Source organism: Furipterus horrens, unplaced genomic scaffold (genome assembly GCF_987537825.1).
Source record: "Furipterus horrens unplaced genomic scaffold, mFurHor1.1.pri manual_scaffold_6, whole genome shotgun sequence".
In the NCBI taxonomy this organism is placed as follows: Eukaryota; Metazoa; Chordata; class Mammalia; order Chiroptera; family Furipteridae; genus Furipterus; species Furipterus horrens.
The window spans coordinates 77,144,360-77,170,557 of NW_028327176.1; the positions used below are offsets into that span (position 1 = coordinate 77,144,360).

Below are 26,198 nucleotides of genomic sequence, written 5' to 3' on the forward strand. Positions count from 1 at the left end.
ACATTTGATAAGAATTAGCTATGAAACAAGAGCCAAGCACCCAAATTGAAATGTGTTTCTGCTTTTTTGGGTTAACATATAAGAGTTGTCTCTGCAGCCCACACGTCTTCATAGGCTGGTCTCATCTCTTAGCGGCGCTGACTTCTACCAGCCCCACTAAACCTCTGCCTCTTACCCAGCTCCTGCCACCTAACTTCCTGCTTCTGTAGCTAGTCTCTCGATAGCCCCTCTGCGGGGAAGTCCATCCCCTGCTCCCACATCCGCACAACATTTTGTGAGGTCTTTCCTGGACATTCCAGAAAAAATTAACATTTCCCTCTTCAACCTCCCTTTTAATAACTCATTTATAAAATCACAAGACGGTGCCAGACATGAGGCATGCGATGAAGGGAAGGGAGAAATCAGCTCCCTGTTTCGGTGTTTCATTCTGGTGGGAAAAACAAATACACACAACAGGCTCTTTATAATGACAGTATTATCATTTAGTTTTGGAGCCAGATTATAGATCTGTTTCTTCTGGTATTTCTGAGCTCCTCAAGGCTGTGTATAGTGTCTGACTTTTACATGGATCCCATCACCCAGACATCTAAACTTCGACATGGCTCAAACCAGTATTCTTTTTTCAGTGCCAGAGCTGAGTCTAACTAGCAATATTCCCTTCCTCTCTTCATCTGGTGTTATTTTTTCTGTTAACAGGACTTGGCGGCACCAAGTACATCTCCTTTGAGGAACGGCAGTGGCATAACGACTGCTTTAACTGCAAGAAGTGCTCCCTCTCATTGGTGGGCCGAGGCTTCCTCACGGAGAGGGACGACATCCTGTGCCCCGACTGTGGGAAAGACATCTGAAGTCAGCGCAAATTACTGCTCGCGACACACACAGATTTATATATTTTCTTTCTCAACCACGTAATATTGTGTTCTGGTTTCTACCAGCCACAGCAAGACTTTTCCCTTGTGCTTCTCAATGATACTCACGTTTGTTTAAACCCTTTAATCCTTTTTACTACTTAAGTCCCAGGGAAGGAAAGAACCCTTATGGAAACCTTAGGTGGAAAGGTGGTTTTGAATTTTTATAATCAAGCAAAGCAAATACAAGTGCAAAAAATCCTTTTGAATATCTTTATAAATGTATCTTTCTTTCACTGCATATTTAATTTTTAAGTGCATTAATGTCACAAACTTGGAAGTTTTCCAAACTACAAAAGGTAAAGAAGAGTTGGTATTTATGACTGTGTTAACTTTCTGTTGTGTAAGGCCTGCAGCAAGAGTATATGGCTTACAATAAAGTTATCCAGGCACAGTGTGTGAAGTAATGATTAAGTATTAAGGTTCTGTATATAAACAACACTTTATTGTATATTCTACTGATCACTGTTTGCTGTGCTAGTTCTGGTGGGCTGGGTCAGTGTTAACTAAAAACATATCACCTTTTATTCAAAAGCCTTTGGTCAGCACCATGACCTCTTCCTTGCTACCTTCTCTTTGTTCCCCTCTCTGAAACTCCCGTTTTTTGGAATTGAATACTCTGCACTTGATGCAGTCATGGAAGCTCTGGAGTATGAGCTGGTGACAATGAAGGCAGTGCTGGGGTCACTGGACAGAGCTCGGAGCTTTCCCAGCGTCATGGATCTTGCACTGACCTGCCTTCTCTTCTGTAAAGTGCAGGATTGCAAAAGGACACAAGCACCTTGAGGCCAGAGATGACATCTTGTTCATCAGTATATTCTCAACACCTGAGCAACTAGGGCACACTGAGAGCCTTCCAGTAAATTTCTGAAAAGAAATAAGAAAAGAGAAAAAGAGAATCACTGCTATAAAGATAATACTGAGTTCCTAGTTGGCAGTGGTCTAAAATCATCTTTGAAAGTAGACTATACAATTGCAAACACTGAGCCAATATATGAGATAGGACATTGCATATTTCTCTTTTTGGAATAGTAACAATATTAACCTTTGATCCTTAGTTTCCTAAGACAATGCAATATTATAAAATGATATGCTATGCAATAGAAAAATCTGGTGGAAGTCAAATCCCATCCATGCTGATCAGGGACACATCGAGTCAGTTTCTTAATCTGAGTGCTATTACTGTTAGAAATGTTTGATCATGTCTGAGACAGGCCTTCCAGATTAATAGTTAGCTTGAGGCTTTGCCTTTTTTAGTTGTTTTGGCATCTTCTATTTCATAATATAAAAATAAAAGCATTCTTGCAGATATGCTTTTTAAAATAAAAGTGGCAGAATTCCAAAAAACTTTCCAAATTTCATTATAGAACATCTTACCTGTTCCTTACTAAAACCACAGATACACAAGACCTTATCCAACCTTAAATTACCAAACTTGTCAAAAACAATAGGGCTCGTTGGCAAGCAATTAGGAGAGGGCTGGTAGCTCCATGATACTAGTAGCAGAAAGCAAAATGGCACGCTAGCTAATTTAACAGAAAACTAGGGAAAGAATGCTAGGAAGAGCCCACATAGGATTCCACTTGTCCCTGGGGCATCCAGAAGACTATGGGCATGAACTGGGTTGCACCCACTCAGGAGCAATAAGAATGGATGCAGAACAGACTTGAAAGCATTCTCCAAGCTGTATACAGGTTATTGGCAAAGATCAGAAGTCTTATTAGATCAAAGTGCTTAAGCAGAAACTCTGACCTGGCTGAACATATATTATGAACATGTTCAAACACTTAAAGGAAATCATGTTTAAAGAATAAAAGGAACATATATAATAACTTTTAAAAATCAGTGAAGTTGAAGATAGGTCAGTAAAGATCATAAAATTTGAAAAACGGAAAAAAGAAATAAAAAATGAACAGAGCCTGAAAGAAATTGAGCCACCATTAAGTGCACCAACATATGCAAAATGCAAATATCAGGAGAACAGAGAGAAAAGGGACAGAAAAAATGTTTTAAGAATTAATGGTTAAAAACTTGCCACATTTGATGAAAAAGTGTCCAAGCAAGTCGACAAATTCAAAGTAGGAAAAATGCAGGTATCTGTACCCATACTTATCAGAGTCAAAATGCTGAAAACCAGAAATAAAGGGAAAAATCCTGAAATTAGTGAACTGAGACTGGGGCCCCCACATCCATCTCAGGGGAGCCTGCGCTACCCCTCCCCTCTACCAGTTGGAAATCATGACGTTCAACAAATATTCTGAGTGGCTCTAAAATAATGCAGTTCTGTGATAAGCCATTTTATGAACACGGCCTTTTATTAAACTGTGAAATAAAACACATACATGAAATGCGTAAAACAAATGTTAGCAGGTAAAACTCAACTATGGAGATGGAAGTCAGAATAGTGGTCACTTCTCTGTGTGGGAAGGGACAGGAGGGAACTGTCTGGAATGCTGGACATGTTCTGTATTAGGGTTGGCAAACTGTGGCCCGGGAGCCAAATCCTGCCCACTCCCTGCTTTCCTTTGTAGTTGTATTCATCTGCACATGCTGTAGCCACAAGGCCTAAAATGTGTGCTATTTGGCCCTTTACATACGTTGGCCAATCCTTGCCCTGTATCATGATCAGGGTAGTGATGACCACACACACACACACACACACACATGAAATTTCACTGAGTTATGTATTTTAAACTTCAATATTTTATCTCAATAAAAATAAAAATATGTTATACACTTTTTATAGTTTCTTACACTGGACAGTTAATGCAAAGTTTGCTTTTTCCCTTTACACATGGCAAGCAAAGTTGCTTATCTTTACTTGATTATTCTAATACAGGAAGGCTTTGGGGGTCAGTCTCTCCCACCTGATGTTACTACTGCATCTCATACTTGGTACTTAGTTTCCTTGTATGCTTGGATAATTCTGACTTGTGCTAGTCACCGCCTTTATAAAATTATCTGTGTTTCCCGAGGCTTCGAAGCAGTGTCTTCCTGCAGAGGAGTTCCATTGCCTCTGCCATGGGCCTGGAACACCACCAGACTGGCACTACTTCCAAGTAAGTCACCTCCTGTGTTTCCTTCGCCGTCCTGGGGGTGTAAAATTTGGCTGCAAATCTGTACGAGCACCTGCTTGGTTACTTCCAGCCTCCACCCCACTGTGTCCCTTCTTCTTCCCCTTTCTTGTTCTTCTTTTTTTTAGCTCTTCCCTCCCTCCCTCAGCAGGGCAGATTTACACCTTCACCTTTATTACATGGAACAGGTGCTCTTTGGGGTGATAGCTACTAGGTTTCCCATCTTGTGGGGTGAAGGACTCAAGTCTTCTCTCCTTTACAACACATTGTGTTCAATAGCACATCAAATAAATGGCCTACTGTGCCCAGTTCTTGTGGTCTCTAGGTTTTTGTCTGTCAACTCTATGGTGCTTTTGACTTAGTAGTAGTAGTAGTTTTTACAGTGGGATGTGTTTTATTGAGCTATGTTGTAAGAGCACAGGGGAAGGGTATCTATAGCAGGGAACACTTCCAGGACAAGTAGTTGAGGAACTTTCTACAAAAACCTAACCAATATGCTCCAAAACTGTCAAGGTTATGAAAAACTTAAGAAGAGTCTGAGAAAATGTCACAGCCCATATGAGTCTACTGAGTTATTATGAGGACTAAAGGGAAGGTGGTATTCTGGGATAGAAAAAGGACATTAGGTAAAAACTAAGAAAATCTGAATAAAGTTATAGACTTTAGATAACAATAAGGTATCAATATTGATTCATTTCAACAAAGGCACTCAAACAGAAATCAGTGATGGGGGAAACTGGGTGTGTGGTATAAGGAAACTCTCAGCACTGCCTTGGCATTATTTCTATAAGCTTAAGTCTCTACAAGGTTTATATTTAAAAAATTCACTTAAAAGAATTATGTAGCAGGGATGAATAAATGTAACAGAAGGCTTAACTAGACTTGTTTTTATAAAACTATCTTTCAACATAACTGGTATTTTACAATCTCCTAAGGTTTAATTATTAGTCAAAGAAATATATTTTATAATGGAAAAAATAAAACTATAAAAAATGAAATATATTTTACCCAATGGCTAAAAAAACAAAACACCTAGTTAATTTTACTAGAGGTAAAATTTTTACTATTTTACACTTAACTAACCAGTCTTCCTATCTTTTGATTCAACGGAATGCTTGGTTAAGTCTGAATACCACTAACAGCTTCCAATTTCTGTTGGAACCAAATACTAAGTCCTTGACATGGCCTGCCTAAGATCCTCCATAATCTGGCTTCTGTCTATCTTTGACTTCATTTTATACTACCCTCCCCACCTAGTTTCACTGATCTGAGCATCACCAGTCATTTTATTCTAAAAACCTATTAAAACTTGGGAGTTTTCACTTCACTGTTGAGTCTGATGTCTGGGTAGCAAATCATCCCCAACACTTAGTGGCTTAATACAACCCCCGTCCTATTCATGATTCTGTGAGTCAGCTATCCGAACTGGTCTGCCCTGGGCTTTCGGTGCGGTTGGTCACCCACAGCTAGACTGGGGATGGACGTTGTCAGCTGGGACATACTTTTCTAGCCAGCCTTTGCCCATCGTGGCGGCAGCAGGTGCCCACGAGTGACAGAAGCAGCACTTGCTTAATCACAATCTACCATGTGTAGGATGCTTTTTCCTAAAAGCTTTCCATAGCTGTTGCCCCTTAAAATTTTTAAAGAGGCCTTTCCCAACCACTATGTTTTAAGTAGTTTCTCACCTTACCTTCCCCATCCCTATTCCGTAATTAGGCTTCATTTTCTTTCTCTCATTAGAATTATCCATTATTCACTGTTCACTTGCCTGTCTTCTCTTTAGGAGCAGGAACTTAATTCACACCTTTATTTTTTTCTGCCACAATACAGAAGACAACCAAGTATAACAACTGACAGAGCAGATTGCTTCAGTTAGTAGAAAACACTTTAGTAAAAATCTAAATGGAAATAACATATTTTTGGTCTCTGTCCAGACAAAAAAAATCAAGGATCTACTTTTTAAGCTCAAGGTAGAGATTACCTGAGGCTCTTCCAAGTTAGCTAATTTAGAGCCTCACTATCCAACATTAAGATACCAGTTTTGAAATTAACTTTGTTAAGATCGCCTAAACACAAATAAGCCCTCAACTGAATCTCTGGTTTCTCCCAGGAAAGAAAGCTTACAAGAGATGAGGTTCAGAGACTTGTTTCCATCTCTCCAAGCGTGTGGCAGTCAATGTGTCAGCCCCTGTAGCACCAGACGTCCTGAACACCAGGCCATTCTAGCCAAGCTCCCCTCCACAGCAGAGGCCCCAAGATGTGGGTGGACTACTGGAATCATGCCTGAGCCCAATGAATCCAGGTACAGAAGGTTTTACCATAAAAAATGACACCTTTCAATACAGTTTACTCAAATAAAAAGAGATCAAGTCATTAGAGTATTTTTCCATTTTATTTAAGAATGACAGACTTACTCAATAATTTTATTCAGTTTATTTAAATAAGGATATGGCTACTTAAAAGACTTTTTACATACAAAAAAATGTACATTACAAGGTTAAACTTTCTGTACTGAATTACAAAAACTGCACAAGCATTTAATAAAAGAACACACTTAACATTTTGACCATTTTGTAGCCTCTAAAAATCACTGAAGTTGCACAGTAGTGAATAGAGGAAGCTCTTACATACATGTTATTTAATCTACTGGCAGTTTCACTTAATGTAAGTTTTAAAAGATCATTGCTATTGAATGAGTCTCTACATCAGTTTCAGTATCATCTTTGAAAACTTAAGTCAACCAAAATATTATTTCAAATAATAATTACAATTCTGAAGAATTTTAACACTAGCAAAAATATTATGGTCTCATAGCAGTAGTTGAACCAACTTTCCAAAGTGCCTGGATGCTGCCTAGATTAATAAAGCTATTTTGGAAAACTGCACAGCCTTTATAGCCATTGGGAAGCAATTTCGTGCCCTGGCTCTGCACAGCCTTGAGACTTTCCAGAACTCATGCAGCAGTCTATGATCCCTCAAACATAAGAGGACTGGGGCTTAGCCTATCCACCCCCCTCCCCTGACCCCAGTGAATGAGCAGGACCAAGCAATATGACTTGCAAACCTAAGTCTGAAGCTTAGGATCTATAGAAAGGAGGAAGGAGGTGAAAGCAAAGAAAGTGAAAATATGGGAAAGGAGGACAAGAAAAAGGAAAACGAGGGACAAAGAGGAAGGGGAAGGAAAAAATAAGACCACCTGCCAATGGCAGGAAATGATAAAATGCCTGTAACTGCACCTCAGAAGCCACTCACTGACTCAAGTGCCATTCACTTTCCTAACCCAATAATAAGAAAAACTGGCTTTACTGGAATATAGAATCAAGAGCAGCAATAGTAACCCATGTTAGTAAGTAAAAAGGATTCTGAAGTTGTTAGCCATTCAAATCAAGTCCTTCTCAACTTCAAAGCTCCCCAATGCAACACTTCCAAATATAAGATTCCCAACACATCTGCTTCAGGTCCCCATCCTTGGGCAGGCTTCAGTATGTGGAGAGACACTGAAGACAAGCTGTACCTCTGCACCTTGAGAAGGGCACAGCGCTCTAGGATATTGGTATATGTAATACATAGTGCATGGTTTAGCTCTTCTCCACATTTCCAACTCAAAATAGCTCAAGAATATGCTGCCATATGAGCACTGATTCTGAATGTTCATAATATAACTTCAATTTGAAGCAACAACGTTACACAGTTCAGCTGTTATCACCAACCTACTTTGTAAGTTAAATATACAAATTAAAAATTAATTTTGAGTAACTAAAAGTAAGTTTCTACTGACTTAAAACTGTCAAATGGCCATTCTCTCTTAACTGAGAGAAATGCAGATGAAAGCAAAAGGGACAACTGAATATAAAATATAATTTGTCACTCTACCCTAAAATCTGCACTTTTCAAAATTTCCTTTAACATAGTTATGTATAGGAATACATTTGTCCTTCAACAATATTACATACGTCAGCCCAGCAGATAACTATATATTTAACAATATACCATAACATTAGCAATCTCTGTTAACACTTAGTATGCATCCATTTTGTTTTTGTGTGTACAGATTTAGAGTCTGGATAAGGGCAGAACGACTGAAAACTACAGGGTTAAAGTTTTAATACAGTACTTACCTGCAAGGCTGAATTAACATTTTGTAAGGCTATTCAATAGCTGAACTAAAACGCTTGTTTTAACAAATGTAAATAGGAATGAGACTGCTCACAAAGTATTGAAAAGACAAACTCCAATTTGAAGATCAATCATACAAGGGAAAAGGTATAAAGTATTCTTGCACTTGGTTAGAAACACACAGCAGAAAAATAGACACTACAACTCACAAATATATGTTTGAATCCCATTTTCCCAACGACTTCAATTACACAGTTGGAATAATACCACCTTCACACAAACACAAAACCTTAGTAGGTATGTCTGTTTGACAGCCCAGTGAAAAGCTGTCCATGTTACACCAGCACAGACCTTGGCTAACTGGTACATACACTCTCTGCCGTCACTGCACTGACTTCTGACTTCAGTACCTCCTCCTCCTCTCCTTGCCTGTTCCACATCACTGAAGTTTCCCCTTCACTGCCATACTTCCTGGACTCTCTTAAATTCTAGAATGCTATCCCCTCTTCCTGTTCACTAAACTTTCTGCCAACAGGTACCACCTCTAACCCGGCTGCTACACCTGGAGATTTTTAAAGTCAGCCTCACTATGATCCTAGGAGGGAGAGAAGCCTGGGCTCACAGAGTGAGCTCAGACTGCTCATCAAAAGGAGGTGGCAAGGCTGCCGCATGACAAGAATGTTCTACAGGTGGACCTGGGGTGACACTAATTAGTCGGCCCTTAGAAATCAATTCTGTCCTAACTTCAAGGTAAGGAGCAACAGCAAGCACTTAAGAGACCAGCAGTTTTATTTGTATATTCTGAGTAGTTTATTGGCAGCACTGCAAATATGCTTTTGTTGGTGAACCTTATGGATGACTTTGGCAGTATTTACTAAAATACTGCAATGAACTGTTATATTCTTTTGCTTGGAAAAGAAAAAAAATAGTGACCTTCTGAAATATTTGAGTTTTTAAAAAAATCTCAAAGTTCTCCAAAGATTGAAATAAGACTATTGAGAATAATTCCTAAAATTCATCAGATGTTTTATACCAGATTTGTAGCTTACTGATTTGACTAAGGTCAATATGAATGATTTATACTAAGCCATTCATTTAAAAAGAAATTCTTTCCTAATCAGGGAATAAAAGGCAATTTTCTTTTTTCTTTTAAAAGAAGGCAGGCAGGCAGGGAGGGAGGGAAAGGAAAGACTATTCTTCTGAACCTAATTTTAAACCTCTTAAGAAAGTTTCAAAATAATCAAGATCTCTGTAAATGCTGTTAATAAATGAGAACTTGTTTGAAAACTACAATTAGTTATATTTACATTTTTGGAAACTCTCCTTCATGGCCATGTAACATGTTGTATCTTCCTCTTTGCTTCTGGGGGCTTCAGATTATTCTGAAAAGACATGAACAGCAATCAATTTATACTTACAAAAATGTTAGAGAATAACTGAAATGAACATTCTTAACCACCAAGGTCGAACACTTAACATACAAATAGTAGATCACTACTGCTCTCAGGTGGGAAAAGATTAGCTACCATTTTCCCAGCTGTGGTTCTCAAATGTTTGCATATTAGAATCACCCAGGGCATTTTACAAAGATGTCCAGACCTCGGTCTATCCCAGAACCAATTAGATTAGAATCCAGACAGCAGGGATGAGGCTCCGATCTTTGTTTGATTTTTCTGGAAGCTCCTTTAGGGGATCCTAAGGTACACTCAGAGTTGAGAACCACTGCTTCCTCCCTTCCTAGCCCATGTCCTCCCTCAATCTCACAATCAAGATCTTAACACAAAATAATATTGCTTAAAAAAAAAAGAAAGAAAAAGAAAAACTCTCAGAGTAAAGATTTCCTGAGTAGAATGTTTTCTCAGAGATTGGAAAAAAAAAAAAATCCTTGAAGTTCACTCCGTGTTGTAATATTTGAGGTGGATTCTTCTTCCCACTCCTATTGACACCCCCGTCATCTTTCCCACAGAGGCGACTGCAGCACGTGTGGAGGCAGCATGGTGTCATAAGAAGTTCATGTTCTGGGGCCAAATAGACCTGAATTCTAACTGCAGTTTGGCTCCTTATTAACTCTGGAACCCTGGACAAGTCTATTTAAATTATCTAACCTTCTGTTTTCTCATCTGTGAAATGGGAATACCTATTGTGCCTATTTCACAGGATTGCTAAAAGGATTCAACAACTATAAGAACTTAGGTCTGGTCCAGTACAGGGTAGCTTTCTTTTTCCAGGATCTATTTTAGAATGTTTGAACTACTCTGGGTTTTGATCCCTTTGACATACAATTTGAAGATAAAGTATATACTATAGGAATGTGCTATAGATTGAATGTTTGTGTTCTCTCAAAGTTGTATGTTGAAACCTAACCCTCAATGTGCTATTTGGAAGTGGGGCCTTTGGGGTGATTAGGTCATGAGAGTGGAGCCCTCTCAAATGGGATTAGTGCCCTTATAAAAGAGCCCCCAGAGGCCTCCCTTGCCCCTCCTGCTATGTGAGGTGAGAGACAGCTGTCTAAGGACCAGGACGTAAGTCCTCACCAGACACTGAATCTGCCAGTGCTTTAATTTTGGACTTCCCAGCCTCCAGAACTATAAGAAAATCAATGCTTGTTGCTTGAGCCATCCGGACAATGGTTTTTTGTTATAGCAGCCTGAAAGGACTAAGACAAGGAATAAAGTCTATAAAACTGCCGGATGTTTATATAATCTCATAATTAAATAGTGTAACTATCAACTTTGCCAGCATATAAAATTCAAGCATCTAAATGCTTAAGTATAGAGGAACACAACATAGTAGATTCCCCCAAACATCCTCTATCTCTCCACGGGTAGAAATATTTGAGGGGCAAGGGAGGCAAGTGGTAAATCCTAGACTCCAGTGTGGTTTTAAGGTAAGTGCAAAACAAAGATCAGGCTCTGTAATGCCACTTAAATGTGTGACTCTGCACAAATTATTTAACATGCTGAGTCTTGATAACAAAAGAATACTTCTTTCTTTTAGTTCTAAGATACTTAAAGGCTTCAAATGAGAAAAATCTAGTTTAAGTGCCTAAGAGACTTTTTCTCTCTACACATTTTAAGGAGAAAAAATAACTGCATGCACTTTTGAAAAAGCATTAGTTTATCACCATGGATTTTAATATTCTGGATTCAAACACATGAGAAATGAGATGTAAAAATAAGACAGACCACGTAAGGGGTAAAGAACAGCTTGCAGCACAGCTGACTGCCCAGGTATCATTCCCATCTCTTAGGGGCACGGAAACCCCTCGCACTCACCACTGCCTCGGCTTCTTCCTTAGGAGCAGCTCGCTTTAACTTCACGGGAGTAGTTCCCACGGGGTACAAGGGCGGCAACTTCACAGGTCCCAAAGGACCTTTCCTATGCGTTAAGTCATGGTTCTGTTTAGTGTCATTATTATTGTGTTCCATTTTATTGTTCATAGGCAAATTGGAAGACAAGATTAGGTGTGAAACACTTGAAGAAAAATTTGATAATTTTCGAAAGGCATTACTGGTAACGCTTGCCTGAGAGGGAAGCTTGAGTCGATCATTATCTCCATTGTCTGTCTTTTTCACTTTTATGCTTGTACTTGTTGAACTTCCATCAAACACAATGAGGGGTCTTTTCTTTAACATATCTACAGTGCTACTCCTAAAATGAAAGAGATGCATTCGTGAAATATACCATCTGGAATAGCAAAGCAGTTACTAGAATACAGTTAAGACAAACAATGACCAAAAAAATTTTATTGGTAAGACAAATCTAAATGATAATTTTCTAGTGCCTTAAATATTGACATGAAATTTAAAGACAGCTTTATTGTATGCACAAGTTATTTTTAAAACATCAACCTACCAAATAACCCTAGAACTTAAAACAGAATTTCCTAGTAACTAAAAAATTTTTGTTTAATTTTTAAAAATTGCCATCTTATCGATAGGGTTATTTTGATTATGTATTGTTATTTATAAAGCATAATAAATTACAAAACTATTCCAAGACTGGGACCTTGCTAGCCTCTGATTCCAGAATCAGGCACTGGAAGCTGCCCATTCCCCCCGCATTGCTCCCTGACCTATGCAGTGTATTTACTGTCCAAGCCTGCCATCCTTCCCATGTACATACTTAACAGCACCTGCTATGGTTCACGAAGGCCATGTGAAGGCATGGATCATGACAATTTTTATTTAACATGTAATCTCCAGAGTTTAGTCAAGGGCCTGCAGCATTGACAGATGAAGAATATGAAAATACAACAACAAAACTATACCAAGACTACCACAGTGGCAGTCTATATACAATGATATAGAACATTCTATTCCATTCATTAAGGTCTCTAAAGCCAAGATATTTTCCTTTAAAAAAAAAAAAAATTAAAGTGACATTGGTTAACAAGGTCATACAGATTTCAAGCACACATCACCATGACACATGGTCTGTATACTCCACCATGTGCACACCAACCTAAGTCACCATCCTCCATCACCATATATTTGACCCTCCAACCCCCTTTTCTCTGGTAGTTACCATACTGTTGTCTATCTGTGTCTCTGAGTTTCTGTTTTATATCCCACTAGTGAAATCATACAGTTCTTAGCTTTTTCTGACCGACCTATTTCTCTTAGCATAATATTGTCAAGGTCATCCATGTTGTCGCAAATGGCAGTATTTCATCTTTTCTTATGGCTGAGTAATATTCCATAGTATATATGTACCACATCTTTTTTATCCAATCCTCTATTGAAGGACACTTTGGTTGTCTCCATGTCTTGGCCACTGTGAATAATGCTGCGATGAACACAGGGGTGCATGTATCTTTGCGAATAAACATTTTCAAGTTTTTCGGGTGGATACCCAAGAAGAGGGATTGCTGGGTCATATGGTAATTCTATTTTTAGTTTTTGAGGAACTGCCATACTGTTTTACATGGTGGCTGTACCAGTTTACATTCCCACCAGCAGTGAATGAGGTTTGCTTTTTTCTCCACAACCTCTCCCAACACTTGTTAATTCTGGTCTTGTTGATAACAGCCATTCTAATAGGTGTGAGGTGGTATCTCACTGTAGTTTTGATTTGCATTTCCCTAATAGCTAGTGAAGTTGAACATCTTTTCATTTATCTGATGTCTTCTACAAGTGTCCAGGTCCTTTACACATTTTTTAATTGGATCAGCATTTTCTAAACTAACTATAACATTTATTTAATTTTAATTTTAAAATTTGGCAAGTCATCAGATCTAGCTTCTGAAAATCTAATTTCCACTTTTAATCGTAAAGATAATAAAAGCATTCATTCATTACTCATTATACCTCAAGTCAAACAAGAGATTTATGATAAAAACCTTTTAATTAAACATGTCAAAAGAACTTCAGACTTGCTAGTCCAAGTGTGGTCCACCAACCAGCAGCATCAGCAGCACCTGGGAACCTTGTGAAAAATTCAGAATCTGTATTTTAACCAGATCCCAGCTGATTGGCCGAACTCACCAATTCTTGGGTCACCACTGACAATCATTTGGTAGAAGATGAAAAGCAAGCTCACTATACACCCTCTGCCATTGCAGAAGGGAAAAAGAAGAACTGTGAATAGGGTGCATCAGTGTATGAGAGTTCAATCTAAAATTCAAGAGGACATTCAAGTTTGAATAATGATCTGGTCTTAGCTCTGCGTCACCTGGGACATGCCACAACATTTCTCCAGAGCTCAGTTCCTTCAGAGATAAAACAATGGGCAATTCAACAACATCTGATGATCTCTTAGATCCTTCCAGCTTTAATGTTCTGGTACAAGAGTCGAATTGTGATTTTTAAAAACAGAGCCAAAGATCCTTTACAAAATGACATCGAGGGACCAAAAAAAGGGATTGTCATATGAAGTAAAGTATAACAGGATTGAAAGCTCTGCTTAGGACAATGTGCCTGAATGTGCAGATAAAGAAGAAAATACTTCTAGTAATAGTCAACAGAAGTAAATTAAAGACACATACAGCGTAATCCATAATTTATGCAATTAACACTAATACACAGCCTGTACCAACATGCAACCACCAAGCTAAAATGATGTTCAATCTGAATTGAATGTGTTCCTCATCAAAAGCGAGAATGTACATTTATTTACTTTCCAAAAGACTCTGAGCATATATGTTGCACTCTTCAACTGTTCTACTCTTCGGGGAAAAATCTCCCTATCAATCATGAGTTTTCTTTCTTTCTTCATAACTAGAGATCGAAACCATGAATCAACTCAGAATTAGCATTCTCCCTCACTCCTGCCCTCTCATCCCATCTTCATCCACTGTCATTAGTGCACTGCCCAGGATAATACCTTACAAACAGAAGGCTCTAAAAGGAAACTCAGTAATTAATCAACAGCACCACTTGCAATAAAAGACATAGGTGAAGTAACTAGTCCACTTAGGGGTCTTTGGATACTTTGCCATTAACTAACCACACTCATCGAGCAAATGTAACTTTAAAAGGGAAATTCATTTTCTGGTGGTTTTATAAACAACTTTCTGAAATTTAAAAACTTTAAAGTGTCCCTGAAGCTACATATACCAGTCTCTTCATTTCTATATTATTCGAGACCTTAGAGTTTTACTTCTTTTTTTTCCCTCACAATTCAGCATATGTTGTTGGGGCTACCTCTAAAATACACCTTAACCCCAACCACTTCTTACCAAGTCCACTACTACCTCAGTCGAAGTCACGACCATCTATTGCCTGGATTACTGCAGTTCCTAATTGGTTTCCCTGTTCCCCTCCCCCACCTTAAATCACTTTTCAGTACAGTAGCCAGCAAGATCCTGTTAAAACGTACATCAGATGGTGTCATCACACTGCTCAAAATCCTCCAATGCCTACTCACCTCAACAGTAAAGCCAAATTTCTCACAATAACTTACGAAGCTTTACACGACTGGACAATCTCCATTCACTCCCAATTAACCTCTTCCCCCTCTATCCCTTTGAGCTTCTCCACTCCTGCCCTGGTGGGCTCTTTGTGGTTGGTGATGTGATGGACACACTTCTGAGCCCAATTCTCGTATTCTGCCTGGCATGCTACAATAGCTTGCTCTCTACTTTCTAGGTCTCTCTACTGAAATGGCATTTCTCAGTGAGGTTGTTCCTGCCTACCTGACCTAAAACTGTAATCACTCTCACTCCTTTCTCTTCTCCTTAGCGTCTGTCACCATGCAACATATCATATACTTTACTTAACTTTTTTATTATGGTATTTCCAATTAAAATATAAGCAGGGAATTTTTTCAGTTTTATTCATGGTATACACATAGTGCCTGGTGCTCAATAAGTAGTTGTTGAGTAAATGAAATATTTTTAACCCAAATTTACCTGGGGGCGGGGAGTAAAATTGTTTAGTTACATGAGATGAAAACAAGAACCACTGAAAAGTACCTTTTAGTCTCATCTTTTAGCTCATGATGTTCTCTTTTCTTTTCCATCATTTTCCCCCATCTATTCTTTGGCAAATCTCTCTGAGGCAATGGTATTGCATGCTGAACATAAAGATCAGTAAGATTGTCTTTGTTTATTCTTATGTCATTTTCAACAGCTATATTCTTCTGTGGAAAAGAAACAAAAGTAATTTCAAAACATCCTTCTTTTAACAACTAATCAAATACCGACCTAAACATTGATGCTTAAATAACAAATTATAAAACCACTGTCACAATTAGACACATGCTTAAGGGTCCTATATAATACTGAAAAAGCAGTATTTATTATAAAGAAATTAAGATCTGTAAATATTAGGTTCAGCCTCATCTTAAAGACAATGGTTGGTGTGACAAGGACTGCTGTCCACAAGTGTTCGGCCAATATATCAGGCAATAAGACTGTTTCCGTTAGCATCATCCTTATTTATAAAGGTAACTGAAAATGGGTGACTGCCTGGGGAAACCCAACAAAAGAAAACTAACAATGATAACAATTAGTATATTCTGTAAAAAAAGGAATCAGTGTTACTACCATGATCAGATTAGTGGGCTACAGGTCTCACCTTGTATATTATTTCCCATGTTTCTTTAATACTGCTTCTTAAATTGAAGATAAATATCAAGATTTCAAATGGCCCTGATTATGAAAAATGCAGTCCCGTTACAGATGACCATACTGGAAACAGTACATCATTAAAGCTACCCCTCGTGTCTTCAGAAGCTCCCAGTCACTGCTAACCCTCCCCATCTAAATCACTTCATCCTCCCTCCTTTTCCAGTCTGTTCTCAACATCATGGAAAACTATAGCATGAGGCACAGGACTGGCTACAGATAGAGTTTGGATTTATGAAGGAAAATGAGGATGGAAACGAGATCATGGCCTCCTCAACTGCAATTCCGAAAGTCCTGGAAACATTTGTGTTTAGTAAAACTGACAAAACAAACCCAATCTATGTCCCCTCTTAAACTTCCCCCACTCCCTTTTTCTTTTCCTTTCAAAACTGAAAAGCACAAATTTTACATTACTCTCTTATAGCAGATGGTCCTGTATTGTCAATTTTCACCCTGTACTAACTCAGAGATATGTGGAAACCCTGAAGGTTCTCTTAGACAACATTCCCGGAGAATTAATTGGCAGGTTACTTCGGGAAGCACTGCTCAAGGGCAGAGGTGCTCAAACTGTGGTACCTGAAACAAGGGCAAGAACTTGTTAAAAATGCAATTTTCAGATGACACCCAGATGTGATGAAGCCCAGCAATATGTGTTTTAAGAAGCCGTGGGTGACTAAAAAGTTTGAGAAACACAAGCGAAAGGTAACTGACATCGCTAAAATAATCGACTTAATAGAGGGGCTTGATAAAATTTGACAAAGAATACAGTACTGAAGGGTAAACACAAGAAAAATAAAACGTGCTACAGGAAACCCCAAGGAAACATTCTGTAATTCTCTACCACTTTAAACAAATTTGATCACTTTTCGTGTTCTTTTTCGTCTATCAGAGGCCACATTAGCTGAAAAAAAGCAAACGCTACATTGAGAGCCCGGAACCCCGAATTCTCCTCCTTGGCTGCATCAGTTACCGCATTTACCGCACTTCATGTCTCTGGGACTCAGTTTCCTCATCTTTAATCGAGGTGAGAGCGGAAAATGGAAGATTTTTCCGATGCTTTCCAACCCTGGCAGGTCTGATGACCACCCTTCATTTCCATTCTTCTGATTCTTCCCCAGTCCCTCTCTTCCTCAGGCCCTCGCTTACATACAGGCCGCGGGGGGGGGGGGGGGGTGTCTCCTAGTCTCTTCTTTGAGAGCCATCCACAACCCAAACAGATAAGTCCTAATTCCCAGGAACTCCTGATACGCTAAGGACGTCTCTTTTCCGGATGGGGGTGTGGAGAGACCAGGTCCGTCGCGGTAACCAGGCGGGAGGAGCGACGGCAGCGGGTGTGTCCGCCCCCAGAGGGTACTTGGGGCGGGCTCCGACCCAACCACCTCTTCCAACCAGGCCCACCCGCCCAGGCGGCCCGACCTGCTCCAGCGTGAGGAGAAGGAACTCCTGGGACAGCAACTCCGGGTGCAGCAGCAGGTCCGAATCCGTGCAGCTGCGACCGCCCACATCCCCCGCCATCGTCGTCGCCAGGAGACCCCGGCTGGCTACCCACGAGGCTCCGCGAGCGAAGCGACCCGGAAGTGACGTTTGGGCAGGGACTCACTTGTGTTGTCACTCTGGGTGCGCCGCGCGCGCGCTCTTTTTCGCGCGGCGCAGGACGGGCTGGGCTGGTTCTCGGGGCATACTCCCTGGGGCGAAAGAAGTGAAAGGGTGCCTGCCGGGGAAACCGGTGGCATTTCTCGTCTGGCAGGAAGAGTGGAGAAAGCAAAGGTCACGGGGCCGAGTACGATTGGCCGCGCCTCCTGTGACGTACAACTGAAGACGCCAAAGGGATTTCCAGGGCAGCCTCGCGCGAAAGGGGCAGCAGAGACTGACGTTAACCTGATTATGGAGCTTTGCGGCTTCTGAAACTGGCTACATTTTCTTTTTTTAACCTATTCATCGTTTGTTTCTTAATCCTCCTTTGATTTGCTGTAAGGCCACGGACTTTAATTCCCGGTGCCTAGCATATAGTAGGCAGTCAGGTATTTGTTCCCTGAAAATAATACTCTGAATTAACATGCTCAAGTGTGAAAATAACTGACCGATCGCGAGTGACAGTGTCCATTTGTCCAAATGTCCATTTGTTTGTTAGACATTTACTATGTGCCAGGTACTGGATTTTATATAGCTTTTTCATTCCGCAGAACAGCTTATTTTTTCAGATGAGGAAACTGAGGCATGGGTTAATTTGAGGACGTAGCAAGACTGACATTAAAGTACATTTTCTTTGCACTTGCAATTACAATGAAGTAACAGTTTCAGTTTAAACAAAATCTAGCAGTGTTGATTATGATATAATTACTGAAAAATAGTTTCTATTTTTTCATCTTTTCTGGAGGACATATACATCCCAAAATATTTTGCGCATTTAAAATTAAAGTTGCAGACAATTCTAAAGGCTTATGTTTTGCATCCTCTGATGTATCGTTCTATTGGAAATTATTGCAGTGTTAAAAAAATGGGAACATATGAGGATGCCAAAAGATAAATACTGAAAAAGAAGTGAGATGCTAAATCAAAAAGACAAGATAAAGGTGAGAGATGTTTTACAATTTTTTTAAATTATATATGTATATGATGCTTTATCTAGAAGTTGAATTTGAGAGCAGGGCAGAAACTTAAAAGTTCGTCCTGTTCTTTCCTTTTAGTGCTGAGGAAGCATGTCTGAAGATTAAATGACTTGCCCAAAATTGAACCGAGTTTTAGAACTGAGCTGAGGCAAGTATTTGGATGTCCTAATTTGGAGTTAAGTGTATTAACTTTGTGGCATTATCATCATGGTATTCCATATCTAAAATCTGAGTTGATTTTCATGACAATAGTGGAATTAGTGTGACTGGTATTATGTCTACTTCCTTCACCAAAAGGCACATACGTTGTTTTAGTGGCAAAAGCAGCTGCCTTGCAATGAGCCTTGGAAGCCAGAGCTCAATTCAGATTTTGTTTTGCTGCACTGAGACCTTGGGTGAATTACTCAAGTCTCTCAGCCTCGTTCTTATCAGAGAAATGCTCTCCTGACACCTTCCATGAAGAATTATCAAAGAAATGGAGATTGTATAACACGATTGACAGAGAGTAGATGCTTAAAAACTGGTAAGTGGCAGCTGGTATTGAGAAATACTTCATATCAACCTGTAACCGAACACAGCTCTGGCTGTCTGCTGCTTTGAATGCCAATACTCGGGAGACCGGCGCTTATAAAAGAAAGTGGTTTATTTTCAGGTGCCAGCAATCTGGAAGGTGCGGGACTCATGTCACAAAGCCTATCTCCACCCCTCAGGGCAGGCAGAGGTTTTTATAAGGAGGGAGAGGGGAAGCAGAATAAAGAGATCTAGGGAGGGGGTTGAATAGTTCTCTGTGTGCAGACGAGCACAGTCCATTCCTATAAGGCAAGTGATAGTCCCATGTGCATCATCCTGGCTTAGTCATCCTGGCTCCATGGATGAAGGTCAGCAAATCTCCCGGAGCTGGGATGCTTGAAGTTTGGAGTCTGTATCTTTAGAAGTTAGTTCCTAGGGTTCTTATACAAACATGGTATTTATCTACAAGCTGCATATTAGAGTCAGCATTTACAGAAACAATTTCAAAAGAGTGGTGGAGTCGGTTACAATTCCTCACTATTCCAAACCTACTTTAGCTTACTTACCTGTGAAGTGGAAATTATAACACTACCTCATAATATGAGATTGGAGCTAAAGTATGAACAGTGCCTCCACTGTTGCCTCTACCTGGAGATTTGTTGTAGCCTATTGACTGTCATCAAAGGAGAGAAGTGGCAGGATGGCAGTGGGGTGGGGAAAAATAACTTGAGCATAAGAGTGAAAATTTGGTTACGGGTTCTTGCTGTGGTGTTCTGCACCAGTCAGCTAACCTGAAACCTCAAGCTCTTCATCAGCAAAAATGTTTTGTGACAGGTAAGATCTGTGCTTTTTTTCTTCCAGTACGTCCAGTTTAAAACTAAAAGTACTTGCCTGCTTAAAACTAAACCCATTAAGGTCATTCTAGGGGTCTCTGAAGCTAAAATCTCAGGGTAGAGGGAATGTCTTATGAGGCAGAAAAAGATTAAATTTCAGAGAGGAGGAAGTAGAATGAGATTGTAATACCATCCCCCCAAACCCTTCTCCAAAGGAAGGGGAGACTGGGAATGCCTGCCCCCACTCCATCCTGGGTACAGCCTTGGCGAGTGGAGCCTCAGAGTATTTATTGCAGTCTGCTGACTGTGTTTCAATTAGGGTTTCTGAGGTAGGAGTTTGGAGAGGGGAAGAATTTGCATTGCTAACAAGTTCTGAGGTGATGTTTCAAATATGTCTAGGCAGCAGGGCCATCTCACAGAGATTTCTGCCACATCCCAGGGCAAAGAAGCCACAGACATCTTCGACCCTCAAGCCAGGCAGTCACCATGATTGGAGGGGCCAGACTGAAAACCAACACCAGAGTGGACAAAGAACATCCTTGTGGGGACCACTGATGCAAAGATCTGTTTTCTCCTACTCCTCCTCATCTTGGCACTTCAGAAACTCCTGTATCTGGACACAGCCCTGAGGAAGGGGGCAGGCCTCCATTGATAAGATTATTGTTACTGCAGCCAAGTTGGGACTTAAAATAGAAATAAGCTCAGTTACAGAAAAAACAAAAAAACTATTATTACACATTTGAATTTGTAGACGGAAGTTTATTCATGCTGTAGTATTCTCTGTGTTATATAGTATTCATAAATTTTTAAGTTCAGTATTATGAGAGTTTTCCCTTCTCTCAAAGATCATGGGGTTTTATTCATGAACATTTTTATATGGTGCCTATAGATGACAAGAACAAAGCTGAGGGAAGCCAACCAACACTGCCTTGCCTGGCACCTGGGGCCATACATTTGCTTTGAATCTCTCACGTCACTGGCATGCACAGTGAGAGCTTGTACTTAGTAGGTACTCAATAAGTATTTATTGAGTGAATCATAAATGAAATATATACTGAGAAGTTTGGGTGTTGATTCCTCTTGTCCATAGTATAATATTTAAGATATTTATGTTACATATACTTTATCATTAGTTGTCAAAAATATAAGCATAAATCAATTAAAGAGCTTCAATATGAATGTAACAATTTAAAAAACACCTCATGCTTGGGACCTGTGTTTTTTAGCTATCTAAAACAACAGTTCTGCTTTGAGTTTTAAATAACTACCTTCAGTACCATAATGATTAATTATTATACTTTTTATTATTGTCATTTCTCATTCCTTTTACAATCCAGTCATCAAAAAGATGTATTTATATGGTTAAACTACCTATTGGCTTTCTTGTAAAACCCATCTCAACACCTGTTTAATTAATTGCTTCAGTGTCTCTTACATCTCTCTGTTCTCAGCACCTAGTACAGTGCCTGGTACACAGCATAAGAACAGTAAGTGTGTGATAAATAAATATCAATAAATTTTTCCAGATCCTCAGGCACTTCCTAACTGACCTCTCCTGTCACCAAACATCAAGAACACATTATTTTTTACTTTAGGTTATGATTAGGAGGGTATTTCTTCCACATATCCCACTAAGTCAGTGGTTCTCAAAACTGAGTGGGCAACAAGTCACCTGGAGAGCTTGTAAACAGTGTGCTGGGCTCCCCTCCCCCTCCCTTCACCCCAGCAAATTTCTGACTTAGGAGACTTGGATAGGGACACAGGGATTTTGCATTTATAACAACTTCTAAGGTGCTGTTGGTACTGCTCATTACTGACCATGCTTTATGAACCTCTGAACTAAATTAAGCTGCTTAAGGACAGGGGCAGTGTGCTCATTTCAATATACCCAGCAGCCTCTGCCATAGTACCTGGCACATAGGAGCTGTTCAATAAAGTCGATTAGAATAACAATGGGAAAAGTTTATTTTACTGAATCTGATTACAAGTATATAATACATGTATATAAGAAGGAAAACTCTGACTCCAAAAAACCTCCACTGCCTTGCGGCATACCTCTTCAGGGGAAAGGCTAAGGGAGTAAACCCCGACAGAAAATCCGGAGCCGGAGTCCCTAAGGCGGTTTGACGTTGTAGTCAACACCGGCAACTCCTGCGGCGCACCTGAAGCCAAGCTGTATTGACTCCGTCTTTCCCTTGGACCCTTCAGCTGCGAAGAGAGGGGGGGTCTGCTGCATGGGCAACAGCAGACCCTCCATATCACCCTGCCCAGGCTCTGTAGCTTCAGCTTCACTGGAGAGGACACTCCAGTGTCATCACAAGATGTCGATTCAACACGGGAGGAGACAGATACCGTGTCACTCCCGAGTTGGACTGCACAGCCATCCTCGGCGGTGCAGATAGACTCTTAAGAAGCTACACCATCGTCTCTCGAGACGGACGGCTGCCGACGACGACGACGATATATCATTAAATGAGTTAATATGCGTAAAAACTTTTAAAACATGGCCTCTAGTAAGCTACGTTTGCTAAAAAGAATCATCAGTATAATCTTATTTGCTTAATCTCATATTCTAAACTGATATCCAAACTACATGTGTACTTTTAACAAGACAGCTTATAAATTAGAGTAACAATATTAGCATTAAAAGCCTTTTTTAAAGATAGCCTAGTTTATTACTTTTGAGTATCAGGAGTTTTAAATATTGGTTGAGTGTTTCCTACATACAGATAGACACATCAAGAACTTCATAGGCACATTCGTCCCTAAGTGCTTACAGCCAGTGAGGAACCTTAAGCGTATGTATAAATGTGAGGATGTTAAGTTTTGAGAGTAGATGGCAACTATTAAAAGCATTCAGTTATATCTATTCAACTCTTAATCTTCAATAATCTATTAGAACACATCTTTTTCACATTCTCTAAAAATACTCAGATGTGTTTAGCATGGATCCAAGGGATATTTACTAAGTATGAATAAAAGAAGTTAATTAAACATTCCTTTGAAAAACATGACATTTATTAAGTGTAATCAATTGAAACAACAGGAGGAATTTAGAATTAGCCCCGATGGAGATATTTCCCCAGTTATGGAATAATTATTTTCATGTAGGTTCCTGTCATATGTGAAATAGACTTCTCAGAAAGTTCCAGGAAGAACAAATTTTCTAGATGGGATAATGTGCATGTGTGGAGCTTGCCATTTTAAGAATCCTATAGTAAAGCCTTTCATAAAGGAAATGATTAGTTATGAATTATCTTTTTCCCTCCTTTTTTGTTAATACACATTTTTAAAGCAGAACACAAATGTTCCATACACTATTCAATCAATAGAACTAATTTTATATATATTAAAAATTCACTGATTTTGAATTCTGGGTTCTTATCTTGCTCTGTTCTTACTACCATAAAATTTGGGATAAGCCATTCACTTTTTGCCTTAGTCAATTTATCTGTAAAACGGAGAGATTAATACCCCTTTCTTCATAAGCGCATAATTAGGCTTAAATGAGATCATTGCTCTAAGGCCCTTAGCCCAATGTCTGGCGGTCAGTAGGTGTCACCTCTGCGACTAGTCACGTGGACTTTAGGACCCGCCCAGTCGGCGATTAGCTGCTCAGCCCTACATTCCAGTGTCAAAGGGAACACCACCAGCAAGTCGGCATCTGGAGTTGACTCACGAGGCAGAATGGTTAAGAATTCCCCAGGGTTAGTTGGTTGGTCGGTCACTTCATTCATTCTTCAGCAAGTGTTTCCCGGGTGCCTACACTATGTCTAGCTTGTTTTGATGTTAGAAGTAAGAGTGGTGAGCAAATCAGACATAGCCCATGTTTTTATGAAGCTGTACATTGCCGACAGGGAAGAAGGAAATATCCCAGGCAGTCATCGCTAATACTTCGTGAGAACCGACCCTGTGCCAGTATTCTCGGTGCTTTACTGGAATTAAGCAATTTATTCCCAGGATCGCTCCGCCAGTCGGGCGCTGTTGCGATCCCGTAGGCTGGAGAGAACGGGCCTACAGGGGCGCCCCACTGGACACGGGGCTGGGAACGGCATTTCTAACCCCAGAGGGGCGCCCGGGAGGCGGCGGGGGCCCGGGGCGACGGGCGCAGGGACACTCGGGCTCCCGCCCTCCCGGCGCAGGGCGGCTGCCCCACGTGACGGGAAGCGGCGGCGGCGGCGGCGGCGCGGCCGGACCAGCCCGGGAGCTGCGGCCAGGAGCGGGTGCCCAGCGGCGCCGGGCCCAGGCCTCAGGACTGGCGGGACGGCGGAGGCCAGCGTGCGCCGCGCCGGTGAGTGCGGAGGGCGGCGTGCTGTCGGGCCGTGGGGCGCGACCAAGAGTGCACGGAAAGGGGGTCTGGAGGGCGGGGACCGGGTGCCTGGGTGTTCGTGAGCGGGCCGGTGTGTGTGCGCGGGCAGGAATGCGTGGGGGTCAAGTGCCTGTCAAATGCGGGACAGGTGTGCAAAGTCGGGGGGGCCGTGTACACGTGTGTGTGGGCAGGGGCAGGTGTGCCCGAGCGTGGGGGTCCGGGACGTGGATGTTGTGGCGTGTGAGGAGAGAGTGGGTGTGTGTTTGGGGAAGGTCTGAGACCCAGCCTTTGTATTGGGGTAGGCTGTCGGATTTTCTGGAGGGAGGAGCCCGGCAGGAATATGCCCCTGCGCCCCTTGCTCTGCCACTCCATTTAAGAACCTGTTTAATCTCTGTAATTGATGTCTCCTGAAGCTTTTGGGATTTCGGAGCTCAAATTCGGGGTCACATCCGGGCCCGACTTGTTGCCCTGAACCTGGAGACTAGGCAGGGTGTGTTGGGGAGGTGGGCAGCGACCTCGCCGCTGCTCCCAGCCCTGGGGATGAAAGCTGCCTCTCCCATGCGATTTGCCCTTTCATTGGCCTTCTGGAGGTGCAGGGGGAAGTTGGGGTTTCATCTTGCTTTCCTGTGTGTAAAATGGGGATCACTCTAAAAAACAGAAGCTGTCCTCTGTTTACAGTTGTCTGCAGCCGTCCTTGTTTCTGCACACATGGGCTGGTGGGTGACCCTTACAAAGTCCCCAGGCCTCTGGATATGGGGTTTCACACAGTGCTTCTTAATGCAAATGACTGTATTGGGTGCTGGGGTTTAATTCCTGAGGAAGTGCTGAGGAAGGGCCAGCACCTGTCCTTCCGAGGGAAGGAGCTGTAGAAGTGAGTATAGTGACAGGTTAAGGCACTGAGAGAAGTGTGCGAGGAGGGTCCTCTGCAGTGTGAGCTGACTTACTGGGAGTCATAACTCAGGATGTGGAGAGGCCTGTGGGTACCCACTACTGCTACTCCCTCATCATGGACTTGCATCTCAATTGGTCAGCCAGAAAATTCCAGCACTGGTCAGATAGGAAGTAACATCTGGCCAGCTGCTTCCTTTTTCCTTCCATTTCTGCCAGCCTCAGCGATCACTAGAGCAACCTCTTTCTTTGGTGTGTGGCACTAGAAAGAGCCCTGACCAGGCTCCCTGAGAGCCTGTCTACAACTACCCTTTCTCAGGCCCCAGTGATCTGTTTCATGGTGGTAGTGAGCACTAAGCTGACCCCACACAGGGGAAAAGCTGCTTTTGGACTCCCCCAAAACTTAACTACAATTGTCCTTGCAGATACCAAAATCCTCGGATCCTTAACTCCCTTAATGATGTACAATGCTGTATACGGTTGGCCCTCTGCATCCATGGATTTTCAACTGCAGATTAAAAATATTGTTTTCAATTGTTAATTGTATACTTATTTTTAAAGAATTCACATATTAGTCAACCCACACAGTTCTGATCCATGTTGTTCAAGAGTCATCTGTAATTGTTAACCCAATGAATGCTTAACTCTGGAATTAGACTCCTTGTGGGTCCTGATCCCAATTTGTTGTACACATCACAGTATATACATTTTTCAAAGAAATCGGTGCTGCCCCTTGCCTTTCTCCTCCACTGTCTGCCTCCAGCAGTTGTCATCGGCTCCTGGACCTGGGAGGACTATGTACACTACCACAGGCTCCCGGGCCGCTTCAGCCTCTGCTTGACACTCCAGTCACAGGAATTTGTAAGGGTTCATTCTCACATTA

At 41.1% G+C, this 26,198-nt stretch overlaps 3 protein-coding genes and 1 long non-coding RNA gene across 11 annotated transcripts in view; 3 read left to right on the forward strand and 1 right to left on the reverse strand.

Annotated features, from left to right (window-relative positions):
* The window catches only part of FHL2 (four and a half LIM domains 2), a 68,637-nt gene extending 67,322 nt beyond the window's left edge, over nucleotides 1–1,315 (forward strand). For all 4 annotated transcript variants that reach the window (XM_090281866.1, XM_090281865.1, XM_090281864.1 and 1 more), the window contains one exon: nucleotides 697–1,315. In XM_090281866.1, coding sequence (XP_090137992.1) covers nucleotides 697–848 — 152 coding nt within the window. In that variant the 3' untranslated portion in view covers nucleotides 849–1,315. The remainder of the gene's footprint in view (nucleotides 1–696) is intronic.
* Nucleotides 1,316–1,331: 16 nt separating this feature from the next.
* Nucleotides 1,332–17,769, reverse strand: TSLIG2 (tRNA splicing ligase complex subunit 2). 2 transcript variants are annotated; one of them, XM_090281869.1, is made up of 6 exons: nucleotides 17,583–17,769; nucleotides 15,513–15,679; nucleotides 11,623–11,749; nucleotides 11,374–11,496; nucleotides 9,406–9,480; nucleotides 1,332–1,775 (listed from the first exon to the last, which is right to left on the reverse strand). In XM_090281869.1, the coding sequence occupies exons 1-5, from the start codon at nucleotides 17,679–17,681 to the stop codon at nucleotides 9,424–9,426; spliced, it is 573 nt and encodes a 190-aa protein (XP_090137995.1). In that variant the 5' UTR covers nucleotides 17,682–17,769; the 3' UTR covers nucleotides 1,332–1,775; nucleotides 9,406–9,423. The 2 variants fall into 2 exon arrangements, with proteins under 2 accessions (XP_090137995.1, XP_090137994.1); XM_090281868.1 differs by having other exon boundaries at nucleotides 11,374–11,749; nucleotides 17,583–17,768.
* Nucleotides 17,770–17,802: 33 nt separating this feature from the next.
* Nucleotides 17,803–21,259, forward strand: LOC150006580 (uncharacterized). Of its 4 annotated transcripts, none has more exons than XR_016511957.1 (4): nucleotides 17,803–18,315; nucleotides 18,654–18,739; nucleotides 18,854–19,298; nucleotides 20,518–21,259. It is a non-coding gene; the product is annotated as an uncharacterized LOC150006580 (long non-coding RNA). The 4 variants fall into 4 exon arrangements; XR_016511955.1 differs by having other exon boundaries at nucleotides 20,558–21,259; XR_016511956.1 differs by having other exon boundaries at nucleotides 17,803–18,187; nucleotides 20,558–21,259.
* Nucleotides 21,260–24,317: 3,058 nt separating this feature from the next.
* The window catches only part of TGFBRAP1 (transforming growth factor beta receptor associated protein 1), a 58,154-nt gene continuing 56,273 nt past the window's right edge, over nucleotides 24,318–26,198 (forward strand). Inside the window, exon 1 of the mRNA XM_090281871.1 lies at nucleotides 24,318–24,409. The gene's annotated coding sequence lies outside the window, so the exon portion shown is untranslated. The remainder of the gene's footprint in view (nucleotides 24,410–26,198) is intronic.

Bases quoted from the DNA above. Each gene is read 5' to 3' on its own strand.
- TSLIG2 (XM_090281868.1), bottom strand. From the start codon at position 17,681: ATGGCGGGGGATGTGGGCGGTCGCAGCTGCACGGATTCGGACCTGCTG. The intron at 15,680-17,582 runs GTCGGGCCGCCT...TCTTTTCCACAG, and splicing joins TTCTCCTCACGCTGGAGCAG to AAGAATATAGCTGTTGAAAA. The intron at 11,750-15,512 runs GTACTTTTCAGT...CTTTCATTTTAG, and splicing joins CTAAAAGATGAGACTAAAAG to GAGTAGCACTGTAGATATGT.